We start from the raw sequence: 24,034 nt of genomic DNA, 5'->3' as shown, positions 1-24,034 counted from the left end.
CTATAAGACATTATCTACCTTTTAAGTATTATAATGTTTCTATAACATATTGTAACAAGTACAGCAGCGCACTCAGTTGTAGCCCAGAGACGCTACGTAAGTGAAATAATACATGACCCCGTGTCCCAAAGACACAAGGAAATAAAGGAAAATCTTCATTAGTTCTAAATTTATTGTGTATGTACCTTGAGTATATGGATAGCCCAACTAAGAAATCAAGCATAATACCGATAGCTGTCGGATGTGATGGATGTAGTTCCAGACCTGCATACAATCCAGTTGAACAACAGAGTGCTTTGTGGAGCAGGATGAGGGTGAGGATGGAACAGGTATAATATCAACTATTGCCAGTTATTTCCATCTATGTCCAGCCCAGCATCCTATGGTTGTTCTGAGGATGACTGTATAGATGGATTTGTTTATTTTGAAATGCGGGAGTCAAGGATGAATCTGACATCCTTATTTTGCTCATCAGCCAGTACTGCCAGCGGTGAATAAAATGTGTTGCTAAATTAATAAGTCATAACATTTTTTTTGGCTCAGGCCATGAAGCTGTCTTTTTCTGCTTTGCTTGTGAGGATGGCAAATACGTTAGCCTGGGGAAAGAGTAATAGCTCCAAAACGCTGCAGTGAAATGCAGTATGATTCTGCCACAATGCAGTAAATCAGGCCGTCTGTGTGAAGGAGCACCCAAAAAGGTGACTGGCAAAGATTGATAACCCCTAGCTGAGCCCTGAAAGCATAAAGAACCCAGGCTAACCATGTGGGAGTTTATAATTTGCAAATCTGAGAGCTGTGACTGTGGCATAGAAGTTTTACAGTGACTGCAAGTGATTGGGAATGAGGATATTTAGTTTATATTTCTTCACCAGGGCCCGCTTTTACTTCTGGGTCTTCCACTGGTTCACCAAATCAGTGTGGGCATGTCGGTCAGCCAGAGCTGTCGTGGGGCAGGATGCTCTGGTGCAGTGTGAGCATCCAGCCGTGCAGATCTCAGCTGAAAGGAAAGGGTGCCTTGGCCACGCGGTGCCACTGCTTCTCTGCTGCCAGCACTTGGGTGTCCCTGTCCTTGTGCCAAGCCGGATTAAATCAGCAGAAAACTGACCTTGTGAAGGGTGCGAGCGTACAGCTTCCCGCAGCAGCTCCTGCAAGGTGGATGGATGGTGCGAGGTGTGGGTTGACTCCAGAGCTGGGGACGGGCGACTGGTGATTGCCGTCCCCTCCCAGAGAGCAGCAAGCTGCTGGCTTGCCTCAGCTGTAACCCCACTCTCCCTTACGCCACCAATGTCTGCGCAGCCTTCCCCCTGGCTCGGCCTGTCCGTACCTCACACCTCCGCAGGGCTGCACCCCGGTTCCCTTCACAGTCCCAGGGACGACACAGGCAGATGGGTGAAACACTGGCAGCTGGGACTGGTCCACGAGTCCCAGAGCTGGAGAGAGGCCATGTGCTGGGCTGCCACTGCGGGCGTGCAGCTGAGCAGCGTGTTGAGCTACGGGGGGCTCTGTACGGTACGGCACATCTTGCCTCTACGTGTCCCTATAATGTGTATTTTCTGCCTTTATTTTTGTGCCTTATATTGCCTAGGTACCTATCCAAGAAGGAAAGCTTTACATTTTCAGCATTCCTCCCCGTGTCCATAGTTTCTCTCCTTGGTTAATGTCAGGGTGAAGTTTTGATCCCCTTCATGCTGGATGGAAGAGCTCAAGCAAAGCAGATGTCACTGTCACTGTGACTTTTCAGCCTGAAACATCCCGGGTGCAGTGTTCATCGCTCAGAGGGTACTTCTTGTGGAGAGAGCAGAGGAGCGAGGGCTGGGAAAAGCTCTTGAAACTAACAAAAAGAGAAGAATTAAAAAAATTAAATGAGGCATACGAGGTTGCAAAAACATCCTACAGATAGGCATGGGGATTGGCACAGAAGAGAGATGGGACTCAGCCTTCCTTCTGTAGGCTTCGAAGACACATTCCCATTGCATCCAGTAGTACAGGACCGGGGCCTTCGCAGTAGGAAAGGAGAAGGGTGGGCGAGGTGGGGCTGTCTGCTGACCCACAGCATGAGAGCCCTTGCAAGAAAATGGTGCGCAGGAGGACTTGGCTGAGCAAGGGCTTCTGCTGTGGTCCGGGTGGAAGGAGCAGCTTCATTTCCCCTAGCAGGAACATTTAAAGGAGTATGCATATACAGCCTCCTGAAAGATAGGTACTTTTTAGCCCAAATTGCTTAGTTCCTGTTCTATGCGAGGGAGAGGAAGCTCCTGAAAATGTCATGGTTTTACTCAGGTGCTGGTGGAAGAAGCGTTGCATCACCTCAGTGAGATGCATCTGATGTCACCACCGTCTAGGGACAAGAATCAGAACAGAACCTGTTGCCTTAGCTATGAATCATTCTAGTATATAGATTGATTTGGGAAGGGTTGATAGGATAGCACAGAGATCAACTTTTAGATATTCAAAATACCTTTAAAAGAGCAAGTATGTCTCAGAACTAAATGCTTGGTGCCACCTGCAGAGATAAAGAAAGAACTGCTCATGCCTGCTTGCTGTTTTTCTGACAAGTAGCTCATTTCCAGGGGGAAATGGTACAAGCACAAAGCTGTATTCTGCGTTTGGATTTCATCTTGCTGTCATGGGACAATTTTCCTTAAAAGCCTTCGATGCAGTAGGGCCTGTTAAGTTACCATTCACTTGAACACACTGCGTGGTTTAATACCGAAAAGGAAACAAGATGGATACCTGTGTGAAGTGATTAAATGTAGGATTTAGCACACAGGGGTGCTTTGTAGCATCTGATCTGAAATTTATCTCCAGCAAGCTGTAGCAGAACAGAATAAATTGGGAATTATGAAAGTTTCTTGGGGTGGTGGGTGCATCAATTGCAGACATGGCTAAAGCTGGTGGTTCTCTTACCACTCTGCTCTTTGAAACTGAATAGAAAGAGCAATTACCACCTATTTCTGTAATGACAGCTAAGAGTCAATGTTTCTCTTTGGTTTCCTAGCCAAAACAGTGGTCTACATGTCAAAGCTTGTACCTGCAAATGTAAAGGCCAGAGGATTTGAAGGAAGCCATGTGGTTTGTGTGTCAGTGAGAAAAGGACTCATCTAATGGACTCATGAAATAGCAGAAGGACAGACTGTCTTGGGGGTAGGCCGTGCTAATGACCCTGATTTGGAAACGCTTAACAGAAGAAACTTTGCTTGGTTTTCTTCTACTGTGCTCAAGGAAACGAGACTATGTGCAATAATGTAAATATCTGGCTGGGCTTTTTAGCCTCTCTTCCTAATGGGAACAATGCACTAAGGCCCCAGTTATTACCTGTTATAAATCAGCTCAACATGTATGCTTCTGACTCAAGCAGAGTCCCTACCCCTTCAATTATTGCTCCTCTCATGTACAAGCACTAAAGCAAAATTCAATTAGAAATGAGCTGGGAGAACACAATTAAAAGCTCTCTCCAGCTCCCAGACTTCCTGAACAGCACAGATGTAATGTTCAGGGTGGGAACTGGGAGAGTGTTGTGTCCCCTACAAAGATAAATCCATCCCACAGAATTCAAACCTAGGCTTAGATGGGAGCATCCTCTGCGCCCAGGGCTTGGAGACACACTTTTGGCTGTGGGTCTTGGTACTCCTGTCAGAGATGTGCCCTTGACAGCTGCCAGACGATGGGTTCGACCTGGGAGCAGCACGAGCTGGGATTCTGCCAGCACAAATGGCGGTCACAAAAACATCACTAGCTGTAGATCATAACTTTTTGGTTTCAAAAGGACATTTTACTGGCTGGGTAGTGAGGTCTCAGATTTAAGCTGTATTCCTCGTGACCTCAGTGAGGCCCTTGCCCTGGAATGGGGCCAGGATCACCTGGAAGGGGAGCAGGTCACCACCTGCAGTACGTAGCAGAGCTATGCATGGTGTGAGGGTACAGCACCTTGCACGCTGACTGGCAGATTGGGATCTCTGGGTTACAGCTAGCATAATCATGACGAAAAAATAACTGGTATTTCCAATTTTCTCTTCCTCAAGCAATGCTATTGCAGCTGGTAAATCCCAAGCTCCTTCTTGACCTAAAATCAGGGCTATTTTTTTTGCTGAAATGATCTTGATTGGCACACCACAGCTCATTCCACTCAGTAGTTACAGGGTTTGAGCTTCCGTGTATTGGAATTTTGGTATCTCTGTACAGCAAAAAATTAACTCCGTGTTAGGACAGTTTTAGATGATAATGTAAACTAGTATAGAAGAGTGTATCAGAAGCCCATATATCCTGTCCTGTAGGCATCTGGAGAAAATACAAAGATGGCAAAAAGCTTTCATCCCTTCAGGCTGTTTTTTTCTACTCTGACAAGATTGTTAATGTCAATACTATTTCAGAGGTATTTAAAACACATAAATCTGAATTGTACTGAAGAAGTTAACATGTTCATAAAGATTTTTTTTCAGGACTACTAAAATATGTCTTTTCTCAAGACTTAACGCTAATTTTGCAACAGAAAATGGAATGATTCAGAGAAATGGCTTGAGACGATCTCTGGGGTGACAGTATTGATTTTACAAACACACTGCAATCCTGTTGCTATTTTTAACTGCCTGTCTCAGCTGTAAAAGGAAAAAATATCAGAAGATGCAGAAAATGTGAACAGGAAGTAATGTCGAGTGAACCCAGGGGATTGCTCAGAAAGGAAATGAGTCAGGCAGTTGCTAAGTGAAGGCCATTGCTTACTTACAGAGGAATTAAAAGAGTTAAAAGGGTGCCTTATGAAATTCCCAGTCAAAGTTTTCTGCACAAAGTGCAGATGGCATGAGGATGCACTGAGGATAAACCTGTCTGGTTCAAACCGCTGCGGTTTGCCTCGTGCTAGCAGAGGTAAAATGGACCTGCCGACCGCAGGCACGGGCAGGAGGCAGAAGCCACGGGACAAAGCCTTTTGTACCCAGGGCAAACGCCGGCCACGTGAGCGCTGCTGTGCCCATGGTCTGGCCGCTGCGGGAGGGGAAGGAAGCCCCCCTGCTGGCCAGCCCCTGGACCCCGGGCGTGATGGCAAGCGAGGGCTGAGGTACTGTTTGAGAACAGGCAGTCCTTCCGGCCTCCATCCATCCTAAAACAGGACACCATCTTCCTTTTCTCCCTTTGCAGATCACTTGTCTGGAGGGACGTCTGGTGGGAAAAGATAGGCGTAGCTCATTTTTCAGCAGAGGGGTAAGCGGGATCTGCTAGCAGTTTGTGTGGTGCACGCCGCCTACATGAGAGGTGCACCAAAACCCCCAGCTTCTTCAGGGAAGGCCCCAGAGCAACGTTTCCAATGATCAGGCTCTGCCTCTGTGTGAGCGTTTTGCCTTCTCACCAGATGCAAGCAGTTGAGTAGCTGGAACGGAGAGAAAACAGTAGCTCTTCCTCCCACTCACATTTAATATGCAAAATTAATGGATAAAATGCATTTCTCTTTGGTAAGAGACTAAGTAAAAAGACTCCTGGCATTGCTCGGTAATAGGAAAAAAAAACCAAACAAACTAGTAATAAATCATGGCCTGGAAGACACATTACAGAGAAGGGCTCTTGCCCCTTAGCAAGTCAGGCCATCCTGGGAAAACCAAGTGCTGATGGGACGGTGCGGTGTGCTGCCAGCTGGTAACATGTCCTCGTGTGTTGGGCCCCTGACGGCACAACCGGGGCTAAATCCTGGTCTAGTGTAAGCAGGAATTTATACCCACTGACACGAGATATGAATCTCACCCTCGTATGTTTAACTGCAAAGCTTTTGCAGGGTTTTGGTTCACATTTAGTGAGAATGTTATGATCACTTTAAGACATTCCCCGGCCACAGGAATGAGAAAAGCAGCAGTGATGTGACACACTGAATTCAGGCTGTGGAAAAAATCTTGGCTATGACACTTATCTGTTTGAGTTTCTGCGTCATCTGCACTTTCCTAGCAGAATAGCTTGCATAGCTCAGGCTGCTCTGGCTCCCCAGCCGGGTGCAGTGGGGTGCACCCCTTGCAACAGTCACCGCGTTGTGCTCTCTCCTCCACATCTGCAGTCATGTGTCCCCTCAACTATTCTGGAATAAGATTTCTTCCTGCTGCTTTTATCTGTTTTCAGCTCCAGCTGACTGTCTGAAATGTTACCGTTACTGAACCACTGGATCTTGGTGGCAGTTGCAGATGGGACGGACAGCCAGAGAGCAGGTCCAGCACTTTTCCAATGCAAAAGGTCCGATGCAAAATTCAGAGCAGGGGATCCACAACCACCAGGCATGAAAAGGTCATGGATGATTATGAGACCTCAGTAGCTTGAAGGAAGCTCCCTTTGCAGGCTATTGTTGAGGTCTCTGTTCTTTCTGAACTCTGCCTGGGTAGCAGCACTTGGTTCAGATGAGAACCATTACTTCATTGTGTGTACATGAATACCACTAAGATTTTACTGAGGAAGGGGAGATTTAAAGTGTGACATGGCAGATGTTGAAGGCACAGGGACAGATCTCTGTAATTTTGGTGGCCTCATGCCGAGGGGGACTCTGTCTCATGGGCACAAATGATTATAAAGGTGACTTTAAGAAATTTCTGAGGCCAGGTTATGCCTACGGTTCTTACTCTTCTTCCAGAAGGTGCTTCTGTTTTAAGACGAATGGCGGTGGGAATTATTAACCACTGGACAGTACTTGTAATGACTGTTTTTGTTCCTGTACTGTCCGTGTGCCTGGGAAATGCAGAGGAGCATATTTTAAAACGGGCTGAACCCAGCAAAGGAGACGAGGAGGATCTAGGGATGCTGCAGATCAGCCCTGCGGTTCCTCGGGTGGGTTACGGTGTACTGCGAGCCGTGCTTAGCAACCTTTTTAGTCTCTCAGGCTCATACATTAAGCAGCAACACGGAGCTGACAGGGATGCAGCCTGTGCCTCGTTCAGCGTGCGCCAGCTTGGCACAAGTTTCCTTCCGCTCTCGCGCTGCTGCGAGCCCCAAGGAATCAAGCTTATGTCACTCTCGGGGGAAAGCAATGAACCGAGAGCAAAATTCACACTCTGCTTCTTGCGGTTCTACCCTTTCTTTTAAATGCCGCTTTGGAAAAATAAGCGGCGTTCGTCTCCTCTTTGTGCTGCTTTCACTCTTGCTTCAGTGGCGGCATTTTCTTTGCGGGAGCCACCTGCCGCGAGCCCAGGAAAAGGCCCACCAGCAGAACTTGCGTGGGGCAACAGTGACATCCAGTGGTCCCGAGTCAGCCCAGAACCTGCGAACATCTGCCAGTATCGGTCGGCCAGGGTTCAGCTCCCTGTGGCGAGTGACCTGGGCCCCCACTGAAGTCAGCGGTTGTCACTTCTGCCACAGAGTCGGGATTTCACCCTGTGCTGGTAGCACCTTGCATGCCTTGGCGTGGCTGTAACATGATTTAACAAGGGAAGGGCGAGAAGTTGCTCAGAATAAAATGTAAGTGCAATTCCATGAAAATATTTCCTCCTATGTGTCACAAATACCTCATAAAAGGAAAGCTGCATCTGTAGCTTACCTGCACAACTATTACGGTATGTGACTGCAGGCCCTTCTGCTGTTTATTGTATATATTTACTGTGCTCACCTACTGGGAGGTCTAGCGAGGCTGAACCGTTAGTCTAAGGACCCCACTCTTCATGTTTCTCGAGGTGAAGTTTAAAGTCACGAGTCAAAGAGTTCTGCAGGAAGGCAGCCCGGGATGTATTTAATGAAGTTACTCTTGCAGCGGAAAGAATCACTGCTTTTCCCCGGTGAGGTAGGCTGGAAATGGGATTCTAGTGGGGAAAACCAAAGAAGCCAAGGAAAGTGAGGAACATCCCCTCCACCCCAACAAATCCAAAGCCCTGTGGTCTGCTCCTAAGTCCAGTCTGTGCACGTGTGTCTGCAGCATCCCCTGGACTGGGCGGGCAGGGGGCAGCTAAGGCACAGCTGGCTTCATCGAGGACAGCTAAATGCACTCAGGCACCGCGGGGTGGTGCAGACTGACGTGACAAAGGTGGGGGATTTCATCAGAGTCCCTGTGAGGGACTCACACTAGTCTTTTGCACAGGCTAGGGTTTTATAAATGTTGTAAATCAGCTTGTGCAGGGCAGGGCATCTGAGTTACTGCTTTCAGAGCAGACCAGGTGTCTTCAATCATACTCTATTGTGGAGACAGGATGGTTTAAACAGGTCATTGCTGGAATATTTTAATTTTTTTTTCAGTGTTGTTTTGCTACAGATCTGTCTCTACTCTTTTAAAATCCCACTACAGCCACTCACATCTACCTCAGCTTTTCTTCTCTTTCATTGCCTAAATGTCCCACAAGGTGAGTCTAACACAATATTAACTACTCTGGCCATTCTGGTCCTGTTTTAAATTCTCATCGTGTCAAATGACTTTCAAGGCAATTTTCATAATCCACAGCTCCAGAGGACGAAGAGGCAGTACTGCTAGTAAAATCAGTTATGAGATTAACATTGCAATTTATGTAAGCCTTCATGCTGCAGTCACTCCAGGGCCATTAAGCTAGGGAGTGGAGCATGGGTGTGTTGCGTGGAAGTGGCATTTTCCATCCCAGCATTAAGAGACTATGTGTTGTGGTTGTAATAGCAATAGCAGTGGGCTGGATCAATGAGCCACCTAGTAGGTGTTGCTGAGAGCTTCAGGGGTCGTGTAGAAGATTCTCTGTTAATTGCTGGACAAAATGCTGGTGAGGCTTGATCCTTGGGGCTAATGCAACATTTGTGGCAGGCGAAAGGCCAAGGCTGAGCCACTCCGGCTGTCAGGAACCTCACATGAGCCCTTTCTCAGTGCAGGCAGCTGCACCCAGTGCTCCAGCTGTAATACGTGGCGAGTAAAGTGGTTGTACATTTTAGCAGTTGCATGCAATGAGGTTGATGCAAGTGAACAAACACCCGTGGTGTATTTTGCCCAGTGGGGGATGCACAGATGCATATTTTGCCCAGGAAGCTCTGCCAAAACAGCAGTTCTGTCTCACGGTGGCAGTAAAAGAAAGTGGCAGTGGTCCTGTTGAGTGTCATGTTCTGGAAGTTCATCCAGTTCTGCCACACAGAAAGGCAATGTGAGGTGATGGCACAGGAGACTGCAATAAACAAGGTGCAAGATGTTTGCTGACGGCTAGTTTCTTTCATTGGTAATCATCCAGGGGGGAGTGGGATTTTCACTTCATTAAAAATTCTACTATTTCTTGTATGGAAACATAACCAGGAAAGAAAGAGGAAAACATGTTTCAGAACACATTATTTTGGGTCACAAAATATTTGTTCCATTTTGAATTTTACAAGTATATATTTTAAAAAATTAAAAATAAATGTAGAAGAATTTTGAAATTTTTCTTTCTAAAAATACCTGCTTGGGATATTTTGACAGAATCAAAAATACATGTCGTTCTAGAATCAGCCTGCAGCAAAGGACCTGAATAACTCCAAAAGTTTGGTTGTATTAATGTCATACTTCTTGAATGCCTAGAACTTCATAAGGATTTTACCCAGATTTCTAGCATACCTACTATGGGATTTAATAAATCATGATCAAAAAGCTTTTCTTATAGCTTTGAAATGAAAAAGGAATGGGAAAAAAATCATTTTGTATTAAAACCAATTTTATCCTAACAGTTTGCGCAGAGTAGCTGTTAGCTGCCTCCAAAAACAAAAAAGCAGCAAAAAAACAAACCCAACTATAATATTTACATCCTTCAAAGTTTTTGAAAGAGAAGATTAACACACTGCTAATCTCTTCCTTCCCACCCTTATTTAGTGAACTAATCTAATCTTCTACAATAAAATTTGAAGGATTGCAGTTTATGATCAAGCGTGCTATTTACAGACCGTATTTCTGCCGTTGCCATGTGCTGAAGGGCAGCGTCCAGAGGTCAGCCCCAGTCAGCTGCTGCCCTGTGAACAAACCCCATCCAGCACGGTGCTTTGCTGCTTCTTTGCGTTACGCCAGAGCCCCATCGCCAGCACAGGGAGATCTGTGGTCCAGGAATGAACACCGGCTCAACTGACAGGTATGTATTTTTGGCCACAACTCTTGTTTAATGGTGCATTATCCCAGGGGAACTGTGCATAAATGGGGGTGTCTGTTGACAGGAAAATAAGGAGGATATTTGCCTTCAACTTTCAATCAGTGACACCTGATGTAAATAACAAAAGCTAAGGAAATGCAAAAATACCCTGTCATTATGCATATTTTAGTTAAGGGACCAAACGTAAATGTACAGTGGTGTGAAGAAAGCTCAGTCCAGTTGAGATCTAAGCATTCTCTAAACAACCTTAGCTGATGGTCAGTGCAGTATCGAAGTGTTCTGAAGAGGAAGCCTTTTAGTTAAAAAATATTCAAGAAGGTCTCAGGAGGATGACGGCCAATGAGGCCAGAAGGCTTAACAGGAACTGTAAGCAGCTGTTAAAGGCACAAGGATATGAATCTTTTTGTTTTGCTTTAGAATAAATATGGCTGGTTGAAAAACATCCTGAAGAGTCAGCCACCCACATTCTTCATCCAAAGAATCAAAGATTCCCAGCTCAAAGGCTATGAGATGTAATTACAGTAAGAAGAGGTTTGGGAAAGCTGAAAAGTCACCATAGCAACCTCCTGGCAAAAATCTTCGCACATCCAAAGTAAAGCAAAATTCCTTTTTATCTGAACGGCCACAGTGAGTTTGAAAGTGTTCTGTGTTCATGGCCATTTTCTGCTTCTGTTCATGTCATTGTACTCCTTATTCAGAGAGCATTTTTTTCTGCTCTGAGTCCTGAGTGTTCTCTTCTAAAGTCTCCCGGGATAGTTTTGATCAGAAATGGATGTGGGATGCTGATTATGAGATCGGGCTTTGCCTGTGACTTAGTGTCAAAGAGGAGGTGCCCCCACTTGGGTTTTCTGGACCCCTTGCAATAATCTCTAGCAAAGTTAATAAACAACTTGTGTTGAATAATTAAAAAGACTAAACTGAAAACAAAACAAAACAGGAAACAGAAAGAAGAAGATGGAGGAAGTGGAGAAAGGGGACAGTGAGGCCTTCTCAGTAATTGCTCTGGGGTTGCAGTAAGAACTCCTTGCATACCATGATACTATAATGCTGGTTTAACAGGTACAGAAAAAGGATGACTTCTAAAGCACCCATCCTTGAACAGTCCTGCTCTGTCCCATGCTTGAAGAATGGCTTTCCACGCAAGAGTTTATGTAAATACTTGAAACAAATACACTTGGATTTGAAGAGGCAAGCGGTTCATGCCTAGTAATTTCAGTGATTATGCTCTGCCCATAAAAGAAACAGAGCAAAACCTCCCACTCAGGCTGGTGGATAAAAGGTGTGTGGGTGCTCTGCAGCAGCTGCTGACCACGAGCAGGTCTGTGCTGCTGCGCAGGGAGAAGGCAGGGCAGAAGGGGGGTCCCTGGGCCGTGGGGCAGTTTGGCTAAGTGGTGCTGTAGCGGTCTTTAGAGGAGAAACTTCCAGTCTGGGGTGCTTATACAAGGGTAGACAGGAGGAGGAGGCAGATTTGTCAAGAAAAAAGTGAAGACAGAGGACTGGATTGTTTAGGAGTGAAAGAGAAGGAGACTTCCATCCTGTTTAGAGACTAGAGTGTCTGGAGGAGCAGGATGAACTGCAGCATTAAGCAGCCTTGGGAGGTTCAGGCTTTCTCCGGTTTCTCTCATCTCCCTACTCAGATCCAGTTAGGGAGCTGAACTGCTGGGAGCCACAGCCAAAACATGTAAGATCACATGCGCTGCTGCAGGAGACGGGGGCAAACCCTCCAGGGTCCTGTGCAAACCATTTCCTTCCTCCAGAGCTAACTCGCTGAACTCAAGACAACCTCAAGGTAGCTGAAGTGACAGCCACGTGGGACTCTCCATTCCTGGTGCCTCTCACTCCTCACTTTCAACACACTAAATCTTTCTCAGTAGCAAGCAGCAGTTAAGTTGATCTTCACATTACAGTGTTACCCACACAAAGAGCTAGAGAGCTGTTGTAGGGAAACTGAAACTAATGCCCTTTACTGCAGCCACTTTTGAATCAGGAACAAGGGAAACATTTCAGCTGTTCCTTCCTAATTTGTGTTTTATAAGGCTACATGTTCCGGACTTTGCTCTGGACAAAACTTAATACAACCTGTGACGTATCACATATTGGAAGCATAGTGATTTGTTTCTTAAAAGTTATTGAAAAAGTAAACAAATCATTGCTGGAATGATAAAGGAGAAGGTTGGGAGGAGAGATTTGTTGTCACAGCAGGTTTTCAGTACCTAAGAAATGAAGTTTCAGAATGGAAATCACTTGCTTTTCATTGCCTGACCCACTGAAAACATCGCAACATCCCACCTGATTTTCTCTTCATGTTTCTCTTTATCTATATTTTGGCATCTGCCAGAAGAAGCAGTGTGGAGGACTTGGTAAAAATCTACCTTGATTTCTGTGCTATGCAGGGAGGTGAGTGTTTGAGCAGCACCTTTTTAAAGACTATGATGTTTTTAGGAGAAAGTATGAATCACCTGAAATGTGCAGGATCTTCTGTTTAGTTACCACAGGCTGGGAGTATAATGATTTATTTCTGAAATGTTATTGCAAAAGTCACTGTCACAGCACTAAATGGAAAGCTGGATGAAATTTCCTAACTTTCTTTAAATGTTGTAAAGTGCAGCTTTAAAAGGAAACTCAGAAAGTGGTTATTAACTCTCTCTCTCTCTTTTTTTTTTTATCATTTTCTAATGTTTATCATGCACATCTGGACACAAAGGAATAATTTCCATTTTGTCAGTGGTCAGACTGTAGTAACCCTTAGTGGAAAGCCCCAGGTAAGGGTTGCATTTGATGTTAAGCCAGGTGACTTCTCTAGGTGGAGCTTGGCCAATTTAGACAATCTGAGGACCAAGTCCTTCCCTTACAGATATTTTTATACATATGAGTTGAAGATTTAATCCAGTGTAGTCCTAAACCAATACAAGCCCTGGCGTTTGACCCCAGTGAAGTGAGTAGAGAAAACATGCCACCACGGGGAAGCGTGCAGGATGCCAGCACTGAGTCTGGGATGCTCAGGAATCTAGGCTGCTTGTCCGTTCACTTGCTCTGGTTTAACTACAGTTGTCTTAGACTTCAGTCAAACTGAAGTACAAAACAGGACAAACTTCTTCCAGCTTAGAGAGGCATCTTTTCATTTTGCTTTAAGTGTCCAATGTATGTTTATATCCTTGAATTAGCCTTTCTCCAATTACCAGTGTGTTCCCAGGGCTTAATTAATTTGATGAAAGCTTTTTTGTAGACAAAGACCAACAGTGAGAAAGAACAGTTTGTCTGACCGTGCTGTCTGCGTGCAGCCTTGCATCCTGCTTCTCTCCATGCCTCTTGCCCTGGCTGCTGCCCCCTGATCCCCCATCCCACCAGAATCTGTGGCACAGAGCTGTGGGCGAGCACTTCAGGCTTTACTTTGCTGGCAGGATTTTCTCTTCCTGTTGTCCCAACACGTGTAGGAACTTCACCAGTTCAGACATTGACTCCTTTGTCAGAGCAGATTGAAACCAGCTAGCAGGTTTGCAGAGTTGTTATGGTTGGACAAAACATGCACTGACAGCATGACCGCCTAGACCTCATTTTAGAAACTAGCAGAAACCAGAGGGCTATATAGCTGTGACCCTCACTGAGATTACTGATCTAGTGACTCTGCTCAGTCACAGGGAGTGAGGCCTTCTGGGCTCACGTGCTGCAAATGCTATTTCAGCAACCTGCAGAAAGCAGACTGAATTTCTCATGCAAGCATGTGGTGAGTGTGAAAGTGTTAACATCTTTCTTTCAGAACATGCCTAAAGAATGAAGATGTTCACGTGTAGACCTGGACAGCCCCCTTCTGACAAGGCTTTTTGCATCTTGATGGTTGCTGCTGGATTTTTCCTTCTTGCAGGTAATTCCCCTCAGGATTAGCCATAGGGATGGTGCTGTCAGGTGCCCGTTGCTGCTGGCAGAGGCTCACAGCATACCCCACAGCCCAGGAGGTGTGTGCTGTTCCCTTGGTTTGTCCAAACACAGTATATATATAGAAGACTTTTTTTTTTTCTTGTTCTGCCCCAGTGCAAGAGTTACTCTTGCCCTGGACCTCTTGCTGGTAACTCCAGCTGGGCCTGGGGTCCTTGCCTATTATGCATCCCTAAGTATATGAGGGCCTGCAGACTTACAGGTCTGGGCATGATACAATACCCTCTTCTGGTTCAGTCTGGGCCACAGATGAGTCAGTGCAAATGAGAAAATATGAAAAGGAGTGAAATGTCAAGTTTCTGTTGCATCACAGGAGTTGTTCATGTTTGGAGGTAAAAAGTCTTTAAGTTTTGTTGTTATTCACCTGTTTCCTTCCTGGGTGTGTTCCTGCATTTTTTTTCTTTTCTTTCTTGTTTTACTTTGATCACTGTAAAATATGAACTGTGCATTTAGTTGCTTCATGGTGTTCTGGGAAAAACATGAAGCTACAGGCAGAACCAAATTCCCCCGTAATAATTTAGGTGCTGAGTCAACCACGGTAAGCTGTGCTTCACACATTCAGCACCCTCTCACTCCACCATAGATCTCCAATAATTAGTTCTGTTTTTCTTTTTTTTTTTTTTTTGTATTTCCTTCTTTAATTTTTCTTGAGAATAATGCAGAACACAGAGATAATTTGTGTTTCTAAAATGCGTCCTGTTGCACTGGGGTCACTTCCAGCACACAGTGCAGTTGGGGAAAAAATTAGCTCTTTCCAGATAAAGCCTCCATAATGAAAAGATTGAATTAATGTTTAGATCTTGCCTAATGTACACACTTTCTCTCAGCTTTGGCTAGAGGCTCCTAATGTGTCTGCTGTAAGACAGCGGAAGGGCTGACCCCTGAAAGGGCTATCTGTCAGCCTGTCTCTGGTAGAGTACAATGGTACTCTGGTCAGTCGTGGGATGGGTGCCAGCTCTGCCAGTCATACATCCCATAGTGATTCCCTTCTCTTGGACCAACCCATGAGGCCTGGCTTCTTACTCTTTTGACCCCTGATCTCAGGTGGCTGTTTTACAGCAGTTACAACTACTGCTCTGCTGCTCTGCAGAGCTGCATTACTACAGGTGCAGTGGGGTCGCATGCAGACAAGTTTCTCCCTGTGAGTGGGGGGCTGTGGCTGGTGTTACTCAGGGAGGTTCTGGCCTTTGTCAGCAAAACCTTTATGAGCAGGTTGTAAAGATATAATTAGATACTTAAAAATAAGCAAGATAAAAGTTGTCCAGACCAACTTTCTAGAGCCTGAGAGAAGGACTGTTCTGACTATCTTTATTATTAACAGAAACCCTGACCTAAAGACTAAAGGTCAGGGGTCTGATACGTCACTTGGGAGCCAAACATGCAAACAGGTCTTTTCCCAGAGCATGCCGGACCAATACCTTTACATTGAACACCCATACAGATGTTGGACTATGTGGACCTGAATTCTGTATTTGGTAGGTCTTGAGGGCCTCAGCATTTCCTTTGGAGAATTAAACTCATCTTCTCTTTACTGGTAGTGTGGGTGGTCTCAAAATTAAATTTCAAAAACAGCAGAAACCAGAAATAGAATAAACTTTTAATTTTCTTTTTTTGTTTAATTGACTTTCAGGGAAGTACCTGAATGAGGTCATATTGCAGCTTTTTCTTTGAAAGTGACACTTCATTTTCCTTCCTTACCTTCTTTCCTAATGCTTTTTCTTCTTACAGAAACACGTTCTCTGCGTGGAGAAAGACTGGATTTACTGGGAAGGAACGATAAGTACGTGTCTCTGATCAACTACAGCATTCCTGAGCTATGTCAGTTCACTGTGTGCATTGATTTAAACCGGACTACTAACATAAGCTCTTGGGCAGCATTTTCCTATGACACTAACAACACGTCCACTGACATAAATGACTTAGAGCTTGGTCTCTCTGGAGAAAACAAGCAGTTGAGAGTATATCTTTTTGGCACCAGTCGAAACATTGGGATTGATTTAGCCCTTTTCACATGGTATAGTGTGTGCTGCTTATGGGACAACAGAAAACAACTGCTGGAGGTCTACTGTAATGGTAATCTCGTGCATAATGAAACCATAGACAGCACTGAGTGCCTGAAACCCAGTGGAAACCTGGTGCTGGGTCACCTGCATAAAAGAAAGGATGGATTTATTGTACGAGTAAGCAACAGCTTCATTGGCAGCTTGTACTACTTCCAAATGTGGGACACTGTGATGCGTCAGGAAGAGTTACTGGGGTGTGCTGAGGGCAATATTGTCGGCTGGAAGGAAGAGTACTGGGACTTCCGCATTCCTCCAGTTGCTGACCATCGCCTGCGCTGTGGTGAGTCTCTGCAATATTTTCTTTCCTTGGGGCTTGTGTGTTGCTGGGGATCGTACACGTCAGAAAGTGGGAAACCCTCCGCTGCTCAGGACAATAAGCAGGGATTGTCTTATATCCTGAGTTACTGCTGTGGGCCTGAGACCAGGAGTGCTCAGGGCTAGCCTCGCATATGGCTTTCCCCACTCACACCACACAGGCTCTTCTTGAAGCAGATACAGAGGCTGTGGATGGGGAAAAGCTGGCAGAGCCTGGCTCTGCCACCAGAATCCCTTGGAGGATGCTGGCAGGTGGCATGATTTAGATGAACCTTCTTGTGGTTTGTTGTTCTGCTGGGGTACCAACCTGCTACTCAGCTGGCCTGGCACTGAGTGATGTAGGCTGGACTCAGAAACTTTCTTCCAACATGTTTAATGATATTTAACTACAGCCGTTATTTAGATGATAACAATCATTTTTCCACAAGACTTCTGTCTGTTCTCTGCCCCAGATGGACGTTGCTCCTTTGAAGAACACTCTTAGCAGTGTTTGGTGTTATCTCACCATTCAGTCCTGATGTCTGTATGTACTAAACAGCATTTGAATTACACAGTATTGAACCAGAGGTCTGAGACTGACTGCTTGACTGACTCATTTACATAAAGCTTATGACTAATTTACATAAAGCTAATGACATGCCATGATATTTAGGGGCTCGACAATAAAAGTATATGCATCTTTACTAGTCCTCTGTAAGATGGCGGTTTCACAGGGAGTGCAGACACACAGTCAGAAGTAATTGCTCAGTTTTGGTGCCCAGTTTGAGAATCTGAGAAACCTCCCACCAGACAGTGCTTCTCTGTCAAGCGCAGCACCTGCATACTTCACCTCAGCTCCCTGTGCACTTCTGCATCTCCTGCTCCGGGTTACATCAAACTGCGTCCCAAGGAAATGAGTAGAACAGGAAACAAACAACTGCTTCTGAAACATTTGTTCAGAGGGATTTCCCCCACCTCTCATTACACACCCCTTTGCTCTGCAGCAAAGAAAAGAGGCACAAATAACAACTGCTGTAAATCACAACCTTCCCATCTGTTTCTTGGCTCCTTGCCCCATTGCCTTTATCCAGGCGGTCCTGTTTCTGCACTGCCTGTTGCCTGAGATATTCCCTCACTCGTGTCACTGACTGGGGGGCCATGAGGGAGGAGGAAGGCTCAGTCCATTTCCCTTTTCCAATTAACACCGTTGTTGCCTTTGCCCTTGGGCCCATTTGCGCTGTGAGAAAGGTGTGTGCTTGATTTGGCAAGGAGCTGTGAGAGGCTTAGTCATGTTTGCTGATGAAAACTTCAAGAAGTGCAGCACCTAAAATCAAAGGCTCCCCTCAGTGTTCCTGGACTTTGATTGTTCAGAACAGTAACTTGGATGAATTTGAGCAGATTTTTGGTGAGACAAAGTACATTGGAGAGAGGCTTTCAGTGGATGAAGCATTGTTTTCCTCTAAAGTGCTCCCAAGAACCAGGTGATTTCCTCCAGTTAGGATTCTCCGATGCAGCATGAATGGGACATTCAGTCTGGAAAATGTTGGTCCAAATGTTCAAAGGTTATCAGCAAGAGGAAAGCTAAAAGGCACTGAGGCTAGTCTTGCCTATGGTGCCATGTGCCTCTGGGTAGGTGTTTCACACGGGGACAAGGGCTGATAGAATCTGGCTTTTTTCCAGGAGCAATAACTTAGATGACTATCCCAGTTGTAAAGATGTTCATAACATTCAATTGTGTATGAGAATCTGACTTGTGTCAGCTCTTGGCAAGACCTTTGCTTCCTCTGTAAATCTACTGCTCACTTTAATTAACTGAAATTCATGAGCTAGCTCTTGCACAGAGACAAACTGGCGATATAATAGATAGAGATATCAGTGAATGGTACAAACAGTCCTGTGTGATAAAATACATACCAAGATTTCAGTCTTACAGGGGAAGCTTGGGTCTAGTTTGTCCATATGGGACCATAACTAGTGAGTCTATGCCAGAACATCTGAAGTACACGTGTACAAAACAGTTGTGCCAAAGTGTTGCTTTGTAATGAAATGTCATGGTGAAGTGCCATTTTAGTGCTAATGACACGACTCAAATCGTTATGCCCTATGACAATTACTAGTTGCAAAGTTTTTTTCTCATATTTGTATACACTGTTTATACCTGGGAATTGCTTTAGTTGTCAGGGCTTGATTCAACTTAACAATAGACAGTTCATGCAGTTGTGCTGCATCCTACATTAATTTTGGAAAGACAAGGCACATTTAGGCAAAATGAGTGAAACTGTTCATACAAATATAGAAGGAAACAGCCTTGAAAGGGTGTGTTGACTTTTTACAAGTGATATAATTATTGTAGCAATTGCATTGGTTTTACTTGGTACAAGGAGTAAAGTTATTTTCTACCTTCGTGTTTTTTTTCCCGGAGTTCTTGAAGATGATCCTTTACTTTTCCAGCTCAGCTGGGCCTTTGCTAAAAGCGTAGAAGTAATAGTGTGCGTTCTCATCCTCTGACTCAGTCTTCATCTTTTCCTCCCCCTACCTCACCCACGCACTGATTTCTAATTTTCTTCTTAATTTTAAATAATCTGGGAGAGGAATTAATATACAATGTATGAAAATTACTGCTAGTAATACAAAATTATATTTATTACAGTTCGTTTATACATTGATCTAATTTTTACTGCTTCTTCTACTGGAAACAAAGCATATTTGCAGGATACCAAATAAACCATTTATTACATTATCAAATAAAAATCCAGAACTGGGACTTCAAAAACGGTGGTGGTACAGTATTTTTCTAGCTTTAGATCTCATCTGTCATCACTTCTTAGCCCTTGGTTCGTGAAGGGAATTACAAGCATGTTAATTAAAGCAAATGAAGTTACAGGATGCAGGTGGCTAGTCCCACACCTGCCTGCTGGTAATGATCCTTGACATGTGAGAATAAACAGATTTTTTTTTCTTCAGGTGATAATGAGAAAGAGAGAAAGAAAGAAATTTGAATCTGTGAAGTTGTAATTATGCTTCATTTGTTGGGAGATGAAAACTGCTTTGTGAGTCCTGATTAAAATGGGTTTGAGTTTTGTTTGGCCATTTCTGTATTTATTTTTTTCTTCCCAGCAGATTTTTTCTGATTCATCTTGACTGACACTGGGTGATATCATACATACATCGTTACATATCATACATCACCCCTAAGGCAATGGTTTTTGAAAAGAGAACAGAGCCTGCAATCACACAGCTCTATTCAGGCTCCTGTCTGGAGAGAATCTACAGCACTGTGACAGTCAGGAGGATAAGTTGAACCTCAGGTTTACAAACAGTTTGGCTTATGACTTGATAAATCATAGCCTAATATCATGTCTGTATTCCTATAAGGAAAGAAAAAAGATTTTTTTTTTCCAATGATAGGGCATGTCTGCACAGCACTATCCCTTCTGCATTCTCATCACACTTCCTATCTGTCAGGAATTCTTATAGAAAGACGCTCATTTTCTTCCACTGTTTCTGACAGCTTGAAGTCAGGGACGAATTATTTGTAGTGTCGCACTGGGGCTCAGGGAGCCCGCATCTGCAGCTTCACATAGCAGGAAGGCACACAGGTTTCCACTATTAAACCCTGGGATTAAAGTCACATGGGATGCATGGGTCCCAGGCCCTCCGCAGCACCACGGGTCAGGTACCTGAGGTTTTACTCTGTGTTCTCACGGGAGCGAGTGCTGTGAGAATGGGGAGGGGTTGGTGTGCATGGGTGCTGGAGGATAAAGCACAGGTCTTCGGTTTCAGGTCCTTGTGTTTTTTTTAAAGAATTGTTTTCTGTTGCCTCTATTTTTTATTTTTTTTTAATTTCTGGTTTCTTGTTTTCTGCATATTCATACGTCTGCAAACAGTGTTAGTGGATATCGGTAGGAGGTCTGTATATTGAATATCTAGGTCTGTCTTGCAGCTCAATGATTCAAGCCTGCAGATCTTTTCCAAATCAAGACTCGGCAGATAGCCATTATGTCGGGTTAGGTGTCTGACTGGCTGCAAGCTGCTGATTTGAAATGGCAATGTGACAGCTTGGTCCTGGAGTTACTCGCATTTTGCTGGAAGAGTGAAGCAGAAGAGTAAGCTAATTCTCCTATTTCCAATGGGTTAAGGACCATGGGAGAAGATAGCTTGTGTATTGTGCCTGTTCAGTAGGGTGTTTTGGCTTCAAAATAATTTGAGCTATTTAGGATAAAAACAGTAGACTATTACTTCAAGCTCTTAACAGCCTCTGTTTCTGTTACTGTCCATGGATGTGTTGCTCTTGATTTAAACAGGTCAGAGATGGGCTGTTATTGTTTTAAGCGGGGGTGATTCTTACCTTGAACTCCAGTAGAGAAAACAATGTTTGATGAAGCATAGCCTTATTCTACTTATTTCCAAGCACTCCTTATTCATACATATTTGGCTTTGTATTCATGTGTTAAGTTTATTTCTCTTAGTCAGAACTAGATTGTCAAGTCTCTGACAGTCATGTGAGTGAAGAAAAAACACAAATCACCAGCATAGCAAGGAAACTGTATCTCTAGAGCAAAATGTTGTGATCATGCTTTTCTTTCATCACCGAGGCCTGTAATCTTATACGGTGATTCGGTTCATTGCAATTTTCTGTAGTACGTGTGAGCAAGCATCACCCATTTTGTCCCTGTCTGTCTGATGATGTGGCAGATTGCATGTGAAATGCAAAAATCCTATCTGGTTTGACAAGGTGATTCACTTCAAGGAAAATTAGCTAAGAACAAATTCTCAGAATTCTTTACTTTGAAAACATACAGGCAGGATGGCTGGCATTTATAATGGGAGTCCTTATGCCAGGTTATCATCAAATAAAAGCCCATGAATGTCAATGTTTGTTTCAATTTCATTACTTTATGTCAACCCTTTAGCATTCTGTGTTTGACACATGGCTTTTCCTGAAGGATGGCACAGACTATTCAAACAAGAAAGGAACAGAGAGAGACCGTCTCCCTCCTACGAACTATGTTAATTCTTGCACTTTGTGCCACTGTGGATTCTTAGGCCTTTCAATACTTTTTTCAGCTGGTTCAAGTGAAGCATCATCAACAATGGCTCCTGCGTTGCCACCGTTATCTCCAACCAATAGTGCCAATGTTACCATTGCACGTAAGTACTTTCCTAAACAAGACTGTTTTAAATGCTGACCTGGTCATCACTGACACTGGCTGACACCATACACATGACAGTTTAAGACTTGGTCTCATGTTTAAGCTATTGCTGCTTGGCAAGGTGTTGTATATCAGCAAATCTTCCTATCTCTTCTTATGCATTCTTAGCGTATGGTAAAAGCAAGGCTAGTGCACCCACAAGTATTAAAATCAGCTCAGCTGAAGTGCCTTTGCTTGTTAAATTGTGATAACTTGGCCATGACTTTGGGCCCTTAGAGTCCTTAAATTTCTAGCAATGCAGTAGTAATCTAGACTTAGACTCTTGGAGGGTAGAATTTCCTGAAGAGTCTTCATGACTTTGGGAATGGGAAACATAGCCATGGCTAAAGGGAGGGACGAGGAGACAGTGCAGGTACCCTTCTGTGCAAACTGTAGGATGCATCTCACTTCTGTTCTCTTATTACAGTCAGCTTCTATAACGTTGACATGAACTTTTCTCTTTTCTACAAAACTGAGAGAGCTCCCGATTACTATGATGCAAGGAAGCTTATAGAAAACTGGGTGAGTAGCTTTCTTTTCTTATTCTCTTTTATTTCTAGAAAGTATCAGATGATGAGGACAGCTGGTACAGAATGCAAACTTATGGAACAACACAAAAATAAGTATCCATGTAACAATATTGTGGCGTTTCATAATCATGTTATCCAACGCATTTTTAACAGGATAAAATTAAATTCAGAAAGAAGGGAAAAGTGTTGACATTTTGCAAATATTTTTAGCTCTTTTCATTGGAATTTAGAATTTTGATGACAATTTAAATTTACAAGCAGGTCTAGATAAAGCATTGATAAATCAAGTTAATAAAAAATTTATCATTTTCTTTCCAGTTTAATATCATATTCACTGGAGGAGAATTTGTTGTGACAAACTTTAAAGTCAGGTAAGCCTCTCGCTGTATAGTGGTGTCATGTTGACACTATGTCCTTTGAGAGAAATAGCAGCCATGTTCCAAATACCCATTTAACATATGACCAGTCCTGTGACAATGGTGTAAATCAGTCCCCCAGATCTATACAACTGTGATCATTTGGAGCACCTGCATTTTGTTTATGCGGCTCACTTCACCTGAAAATATATATCCTGCCTAATGCAAGGCAAGTATCTGCTGCCAAACTAAGAACTCATCTTTGGCCATATAAATTGGCTCACGATGAAGGTGAAGCCTTTGCTGCCTCTGTGATATGTGAGCAGTGAGTCACGTGGGCTGATGTATTTGTGTGCCATCATGGCAATTCAAAGAGTGTAGAAATTGGTATTTGTGGGGGACAGAAAGGAGGGCAGAGTGCTGGTATCTGCAGAATTCACGTTAGTACTGCTGAACCCCTGTTTCAGCGATGGCATGTGAGTGCAAGGGAAGTTGAGGGTCACATCTGTTCATAGAGCGAGGGTCACAGACCCGTATGGGCTGTCCAGGTTGGATAACTAGGCACACACTGGTTCTTATCATGGCAGGGTCTAATGAAAGTACATTACAGTTCCAAAACCCTGCTCAGAAACAATGACATTTTGCCCAAGACTCCAATTATGTACCTTTCAAACCAATTAATCTGTATTTATAGCCAAACTGTGAGCAACTAAGAGGGATAGTTAGTAGCTGTTAGATTCATAAAAGTGTCACTTGTCTAGCCTTTGAGTTTTATCGTTTTATACATATTTGTCTTCCTACTTTCTTCTCTGACGTCTGCAATTACTGCTTGCTTTACAAATGACAACAATGCAATAACATATGGTACTATTTATGTGAGGTGAATCTGAGTCTGAAAACTGTAAGAACAGAAATATCAAATGAAATAAAGACCAGCTAAAGACAGGGTTACCTGTGGATCTTCATCCCCCATATAGAAGTGATGTTGCTTAAATATTTCCAAGGAATTAACAGAGAAAATATTTATAAAGTGTGAGGAAGAGTTAAACTTAAAAAAATAGGAAACATGATACAATCAATTCGTACACTGATACAGGCTTTTAGTATTGAATAAATTTGAATTTTAAATGAATTTTAGTATTGAATAATTGAATAATGTTGTAGGCAGATGGAATAGGCTTAGAATACTTTCAAAGATACTTCAGAGAACAGATCTTGAACTGGATCCCTCCTGTCTCTGCTGTGCAGGACAGGACTGGTTGGACCATGTCAGAGATGCCACGGTCTGGTGGCATGGGGAGCAGGACGGGAGTTGTAACCCTACTGTCGTGCATCCCGTTCTGGAAGAGGAAGAGGTTTCTGTCTGAGTGCATATCTGTTACAGCATTTTTCTTAGAGATTTATGCAGATACATCTATGCTGAATTCAAGATGAATTCTCTGCTGCAAGGTCTGTCTCATTGTGGTCACAAGATATTTTTAGGTGATAGCATAATGGAACATGTTATATCCATATACTTAATATCAAACAATTATTTTATTCTGGTTTGCTTGCAGGACTAATTATCCACAAAGCAGTGTCTATAAGAGGACTCAAGTATGTAACTTGTTATTTTCTAATATTAAAATTTACTTTCTCTTATCTTTTTACAGAGGA

The 24,034-nt window shown here is 43.7% G+C and overlaps 1 protein-coding gene across 7 annotated transcripts in view; it reads left to right on the top strand.

Moving 5' to 3' along the window:
- Positions 1-24,034, top strand: part of ADGRG4 (adhesion G protein-coupled receptor G4) — a 55,713-nt gene that overhangs the window by 10,586 nt on the left and 21,093 nt on the right. For 3 of the 7 annotated variants that reach the window (XM_080553669.1, XM_080553667.1, XM_080553666.1), the window contains 7 exons: positions 9,809-9,992; positions 13,768-13,872; positions 15,672-16,286; positions 21,368-21,451; positions 21,920-22,014; positions 22,341-22,393; positions 23,935-23,974. In XM_080553669.1, coding sequence (XP_080409795.1) covers positions 13,782-13,872; positions 15,672-16,286; positions 21,368-21,451; positions 21,920-22,014; positions 22,341-22,393; positions 23,935-23,974 — 978 coding nt within the window. In that variant the 5' untranslated portion in view covers positions 9,809-9,992; positions 13,768-13,781. Of the gene's footprint in view, positions 1-7,137; positions 7,736-9,808; positions 9,993-13,767; positions 13,873-15,671; positions 16,287-21,367; positions 21,452-21,919; positions 22,015-22,340; positions 22,394-23,934; positions 23,975-24,034 lie in introns of those variants that run through there. The other 4 variants (XM_080553672.1, XM_080553668.1, XM_080553671.1 and 1 more) reach the window with 3 other exon arrangements.

Source organism: Anser brachyrhynchus, assembly GCF_964034855.1.
Source record: "Anser brachyrhynchus genome assembly, chromosome: 13".
NCBI lineage: Eukaryota > Metazoa > Chordata > Aves > Anseriformes > Anatidae > Anser > Anser brachyrhynchus.
Note: the sequence above shows the minus strand (reverse complement) of the source record. Positions and strands in the feature narration are given on the sequence as shown.